Source organism: Centruroides sculpturatus, unplaced genomic scaffold (assembly GCF_000671375.1).
Source record: "Centruroides sculpturatus isolate CEXI.00-Female unplaced genomic scaffold, Cexi_2.0 scaffold192, whole genome shotgun sequence".
Taxonomy (NCBI): Eukaryota; Metazoa; Arthropoda; class Arachnida; order Scorpiones; family Buthidae; genus Centruroides; species Centruroides sculpturatus.
This window is the reverse complement of record NW_019384565.1, coordinates 105,822-113,153: the sequence shown is the minus strand read 5'-3', so window position 1 is coordinate 113,153 and position 7,332 is coordinate 105,822. Positions and strand designations below refer to the sequence as shown.

General features: G+C 26.7%; 1 protein-coding gene across 1 annotated transcript in view; it reads right to left on the bottom strand.

Annotated features, from left to right (window-relative positions):
- Positions 1-5,556: 5,556 nt before the first annotated feature.
- Positions 5,557-7,332, bottom strand: part of LOC111624036 (suppressor of lurcher protein 1-like) — a 57,154-nt gene continuing 55,378 nt past the window's right edge. Inside the window, exons 4-6 of the mRNA XM_023366803.1 lie at positions 6,631-6,845; positions 5,798-6,014; positions 5,557-5,695 (exon numbers count right to left, since the gene is read on the bottom strand). Coding sequence (XP_023222571.1) covers positions 5,686-5,695; positions 5,798-6,014; positions 6,631-6,845 — 442 coding nt within the window. The 3' untranslated portion in view covers positions 5,557-5,685. The remainder of the gene's footprint in view (positions 5,696-5,797; positions 6,015-6,630; positions 6,846-7,332) is intronic.

The following is a 7,332-nucleotide window of genomic DNA, read 5'->3' as shown; positions in this document are numbered from 1 at the left end:
ATAATGTAGTAAATCGAGGTCTGTGCCCTCTGAGCTTTCCATCACTGGTCTCGTTATTAGTAGTTCCTTGCCCCTGTACATCATATTTATCCTGAAAACAACAGTAAACGTATCTCATTCCGTACTCAAGAACACATTTGAATTAAAATTACGTGACTTTCTCTCTATTCAGGAACTTCCTATACAGTTAATCGGTGTCTCCTGATCCTACACTTTCCAGTTATAGTCTGCATTTTAATCTTTCTAACTCCGTTTTAGAGATTAACGAAGGACAGACAGATAGACAGACAGTGGGAATGTATAGGTCTGCAATTTGAAAATTGCATCCCAATTTATTCTATTAACTTATTGATTTATTTTACTTATAAATAAATATATTTAGTGCGTGTAAAGAACTATTTCCTATTCCAAACTTCACTATCGATTACCTCGAATTATAGCAGATATTTTTTAAAAAAATTAATAAAATAAGCAATAACATTAATAATAAATAGAAACATAAAAGAGATAGACTTCGATTTACAAATATAGACATGAAAATATAATTGAAAATAACAACCTTATTCGCCATTATAGATAATGTAGTAGCGTGACATCACGATTTACTCTCTAGCTTTATCGTGAACAGACAGACACACACACATTTCGAGGAAAAACTATGTTAAACATCACTTGATAAATATATTAATTATGTCGTATTTTTTTATATTTTTTATATAAATTATAAGCTAGTAAATGTTGAAATGTCAGTTATTAATATATAAATCTCTTACTAAAAATATTAATTTAATCAGCAAACAATTAATGAAGAATATAACTAAAGATTTCGTGTTGAGAGTTAATTCGAATTTCGTACTTTAAAAAAAAAATGTCCATTTATTTATCTGACTTGTAAGAGTTAATTTGAAGCATTGCAAAAAGTCACGTCACGTTCTTAAGACCATGTCACGTCATGTAACCCATAATAATATATGTTATTACATAGACAGACTGATACTTCATTTCCGAAATATAATTNTTTAATTTTCTGTCATGTTACTTGCTAAAAGTTTACAGTAAAGTTTATTGAATTTAAATTTAAAACTCGTTTAATCTGAAAGAAAATAATGAAATAATTTTAATGTCAATTTAATTTATTCATAATAATTTTATATATCTTTTTAATATTAAATTTTTTAAAATCGTAACGAGCAGTTATTTACTGTGACATCGTCACAATACCCTGGCTACGATTTTTAATCGAATTTTAATGTAAAAAATCACGTATAATATAAAAATAATGTAGTAAATCGAGGTCTGTGCCCTCTGAGCTTTCCATCACTGGTCTCGTTATTAGTAGTTCCTTGCCCCTGTACATCATATTTATCCTGAAAACAACAGTAAACGTATCTCATTCCGTACTCAAGAACACATTTGAATTAAAATTACGTGACTTTCTCTCTATTCAGGAACTTCCTATACAGTTAATCGGTTCTCCTGATCCTACACTTTCCAGTTATAGTCTGCATTTTAATCTTTCTAACTCCGTTTTAGAGATTAACGAAGGACAGACAGATAGACAGACAGTGGGAATGTATAGGTCTGCAATTTGAAAATTGCATCCCAATTTATTCTATTAACTTATTGATTTATTTTACTTATAAATAAATATATTTAGTGCGTGTAAAGAACTATTTCCTATTCCAAACTTCACTATCGATTACCTCGAATTATAGCAGATATTTTTTAAAAAAATTAATAAAATAAGCAATAACATTAATAATAAATAGAAACATAAAAGAGATAGACTTCGATTTACAAATATAGACATGAAAATATAATTGAAAATAACAACCTTATTCGCCATTATAGATAATGTAGTAGCGTGACATCACGATCTACTCTCTAGCTTTATCGTGAACAGACAGACACACACACATTTCGAGGAAAAACTATGTTAAACATCACTTGATAAATATATTAATTATGTCGTATTTTTTTATATTTTTTATATAAATTATAAGCTAGTAAATGTTGAAATGTCAGTTATTAATATATAAATCTCTTACTAAAAATATTAATTTAATCAGCAAACAATTAATGAAGAATATAACTAAAGATTTCGTGTTGAGAGTTAATTCGAATTTCGTACTTTAAAAAAAAAATGTCCATTTATTTATCTGACTTGTAAGAGTTAATTTGAAGCATTGCAAAAAGTCACGTCACGTTCTTAAGACCATGTCACGTCATGTAACCCATAATAATATATGGTTGTATGTGGGATGTTTTTATGACTGAATGCGTTTAGTCTAGGTCATATTGGATAAGTTTAAAAGAAAGAATTATTTATAAAATTTTGTTAATTTATATAAATTTTTATTTAAAAAAATGAACCTTTAATTCTAAATTTATTAAATATGTGTAAACTTCAATTAATTNAAAAAATACAGTAACTCTGCTGTATGCTGTAAAAAATGGATTATTGAGTTTTTACAGTATCTGTTTATTGAATTTAAAAGATATTTCCTTCATTTAATACAATATTATATTTATTGTTACTGTACAGAACTCTTAACTATAATGACAATAATTTGTAATTATAAAAAAATATTAAGAATATAATGAGCTTTATTATTTTCTTATTCATAACTATCATCTGTTACTATAATAATAGATAATTATATAAATACAAGTATCCCTCATACAATACAGTAGTTATGTTTCAAAAAACTGCCTTGTTCATTGAATCCATGCTATATGAAACAAAGGACTAGTGCAATACAGAATTGGGCTTCAAAAATTAACAGAAGTATACTATTCTTTTTTGTTATGAAGAGAAGTATGTTTATTAAAGCAACCAATAATTTATTTCCAATCAATAATTAATCAACAGTCACAATTAAAAGTACACTGCCACATTTTAATGTTAACTTTAGTTAAATGAGGGCATCTTTTATTTTTACAAAGATTTCTGAACTTTTTTATTGATCTTGATTAAAAATATCAGTAACGTCTTTATTTTTTTCATTTTTATCATAAAAAGTTAAGTGAATTTTCATCTTAACTTTGAAATATTAGATACTTTAATATTCTGCATCTCTAAATATTTAATAACAGCTTATTATAAATGATGTTAATATTTTCGATGCGAGGAAACTCGACACTAACTCCATAGTTTGGAAGAAGTAAAAGGAAATTCGATAAGTAGCCTTAGAACTGTGATTGCTTATTTACTACCCTCTCCCTCTCTACTATCATTTACCGTCATCTAAAGGCTACAATTATGATTCTATGATCTTCAATGATAGAAATTATTTTTATAACTTTATTAATTTCTTAAATCTGTTATAAAAATCTTATTACTACAGAAAGAATTATTTATAAAATAAACTTTCATAAACAGATATTAATTAATTACACTAAAGCTAGTAACACTTATAATAGATTAATGCAAAGCTAATCAGAAGCAAGTCATATACAAATGATCCGTATTATGTTGGAGATATTCAATGCATTATCTGCGTTACGCCTCTATGAATACATAACACTCTATTGGTTATATTCATGAAGATATTTACATGATAAAACTAATCAATCATAATTAGCGTACGAGACAAAACTATAAAATCGTTTTAATAAATATTAATACATTTTTTTTATTATTATTATTAAAAATTCTATATATTCTCTTTGTTTGTCAGTTACGCTCTATGAATTACATATAGAAATGTGATTGATACATTTGGTTTTATTGTTAAATACGCTATTGTTTCATGATCTTCGTCGTTACTGTACTAGAAAATCGTTATTTCAATGGTTATTTGATGCGTAACGCGTCAAAATTAAGCAAAATAAATTTAATTTTAGTTAATTTATTCAAAATTATTAGTATTTTTGGCAAAATACACGAATATTTATAATATAAATCTGAAGATATTCTTCTGTATGACTAAAATCTTAGCCATAACTATTTTCCTATGCTTTAGAGTTATGATAATAATATCATAAAGTTTCACCAAGAAATTCATAAAGTTTGTATAATAAAAACGCATATATTCTGCCCAAAACACTAATAACTTTTAATAAATTAAAGTTAGATTATTTATTTTGCTCGATTTTAGACGAATACATAATAAGAAAGTAGAATTTTTTGAATTAGAGATTAGTTCTACTTTCTAATTAAAAAATGGAGAAAGTACGTTGATAAAAGGAATATATTTACATATAAAAATAAATTCAGCAATCATATATATATATATATAATTCATATAACGTAACGGACAGACAAACGGAAATCAAAAGTTACATGGACAATGGAAATTTACACTTTCGTATCTTTTATTTGGCTTAACATATTTAGAAAAAAAAGATACTAAAGTGGCAATATTTAAAGAAATAATGCTTATTAACTTCTTAATTCTGTTTATTTTTAATATTATTTTCAAGTGTTTTTTTCTCCATTTATCATCGAAAATTGGGAAAAAAAAATTCCTAAATTCATCAAATGTCATTGAATTAAGAACTAGAGGAAATTATCTTGAGAAAATTGAAGTTTACGCTTATGAAATTCTATAAAATTACATGGATATAAATTATATGGATGCAAGAATGATTAAGTGATGTCGACACATCAAAATGGACAGGCTGTCCGACTTATTTGCCGAATACAGGAAGAAAACTCGATGCCCTTCTACGCTTCTATCAACTGGCTGGAAGGCATTTCGTCTTTCACTGACGCGTGTCTTTCGAAGCGTTAGTTTCAGACGACTGATTCTTACGTCACCTTCCGTCTCCAGATATGTCTTTCACGTCTAAACTTATAGATGTGGAGCAGACAAGACATACGATCAAAGTCTGCAGCACTGACGCCTCCGGAATTCTTGAGTAAACTGGGCGTAGACAATCTCTTTGACAGAAATGGTGATTGTTTACCACAGATTCTGTTTTTATGTAATTTTTAGATTATTTTAGAAACTTTTCGAAAAAAATCACAGTTTTGTTGGAAATAAATTCTACTTTAAATTTTTATTATATTTCAAATGATCAAATGTCTTGTAATACATTTTTGAAATGCCAAATGTTTCAAATATTCTATGTAATATTCGTGTATATTACTTGCAATTAATATTTATCTTGGTTTATATTCTTTTATACATTCATAAAAATTTTTAAATTTTCTATGTTAATTTAAAATTTCTTTCTCGTGTTATATTTTAACCTGAAGAATCAATCTTAAAGATTCTCAACGATGCCTCTTATAGATCTCTCATAGATTCCTCTCAAAGATCTCAAAGATTCTACTTAAAAATTCCTCATATATCTCTCCTAAAGATCTCTCAAAGATCCCAAAGATTCTTCTTAAAGATCTTTCAGAGATTCCTCAGAGATCCATCTTAAAGATTCCTCTCAAAGATCCTTCTTATCATCCAGTACAATGAATGATGTGTTTATGGTAAAAAAAAATTAACATTATTTTACAAAATATTCCTTTAATAATTTGTATCAATTAACGTACCTGTTGATGGTATTTCAATTCCGGTACTGACTGCTTCTTCTTCAAATAAAAAAGATGCTTTAAATCCTTGTCCAGGAAAATGACTCCTGCTAATAAATTCGATGTAAAGATCAGGACCGGTTGATACCATTTCCACAAATGTATTTGTGTTACATAACTGACCAATCACTGGACTGCTCGTGTCATTACCGTCATGTACAACTATAACATCAGGACTATTGAGACAACTGAAGAAAACAGAACAATTTCTTATTAGGAAATTGTTCCATTTATAAAGATAAGGAGGAACAATCTTAACAATACCTTAAATCGCCTCTTTGTAGAAGCACATGCTCGAAAACTACTTTAACTCGCTCATTAGTTCTACCTCCAAACCTATAGGCACACTTGATATTCTGTGGATAAGTACTTGGATATTGAGGTGAGTAAAATCGACCACGTGTTAGGGAACCATTACTGCTGTTGAAATGATAGTCACACAGTGTCGATTGGACGTGATCTCCATCCACTTGAAAAAGTTCTGAAATTACAAGAATTAAATTCACAATAAAAAAGAAGAAATGAAAATATTTAAATATTTGCTTTGTTTTAATAAATTATTTGCATAATATATTGCAAAAGAAACATTGAAACAATAGAGAAATTCGATAATATTTTAATATTTTCTTCCTTAAACTTACATTCGTTTGATTTATTGGTGTAAATTTTAGCAAAAAATCTTTACTTTTAATGGTTTATTTAACATTATTCTTAATTAAATTATTTAATTAAACTTTAATTTATCAAAATTTCGTTTATTGAAAACTTCGAAATATTATTTTTTTACATTGATTTCGTGCTGCACAATTTCTCATTAAGTAAAGTTATGTTTGTAGAAACGCATATTATACACGTATAGTGACTTCACTCACGCAAAAGCCATTTATATAGTAAATGTGGCGGTATTATAATTTAGTTAACCTTAAGTAGTACGGGTATGCTAATAAAATTTAGTAAAAAAAAAACCTATTTAAATTATCTTCTAACTTTTATAATTAAGTTTCTAATTTTTTTAGATATATAAGAATTAAATATTTAAATAAAATTTCTTTATTAATATAAGAGAAGTGTATGTAATTAAAGGATATAGGGCATACTTTTACTTAGAAACCGATAAGTTCCACGAAATCCGGTGTTGTTTCCTTGTTGCCAGTCTGAATGAAACTCAAAGATAAGGCTGTTCCCTGAGGAATAATGAGTCTGTTCAATGTCTGCTATCTTCCCACAGAGGACAATATTCCACGAACTGTGTTCATTCACTGCTGTTTCTTCTAAATGAAGGAATAGTTTGACGTAATCTCCGTAGATACATCTGTAAAAGGAAATGCTTCTATTATATAAGTAGACCCATTATGCTAATTTCTTCTGGGAATTTTTATTGACTTATCAGCATGAAATCTTTGTTTCTATCCTTTATTATAACAATCTAACTCATACACAAAGAATATTCTTCTTCCATCTAATAAATTGAATACAAATATAATTCCAGTTTGCCACTTTAATTAGTTAAAAAGTCATTTTATGTATTAATTTTTAATTATGATAAATATTTTAATATTAATTATTAATGAAGGAAATAAAAAAAAAATTAAAAAATTACTCAACATCTAATCTTAGTTTTCTACATGAATATTTTAAATAGCAGACATTAAAATAAATTAGTATTAAATATAATAAAAGTATTAATTTTTGATAAAGTAAATGTTCATTAAATTACAAATTAAACAATAATTATTAATTTGAAAAATACATTTTTAAAGGTTTAATTAATTAATTATTCATTTCTTTATTTTAGATGT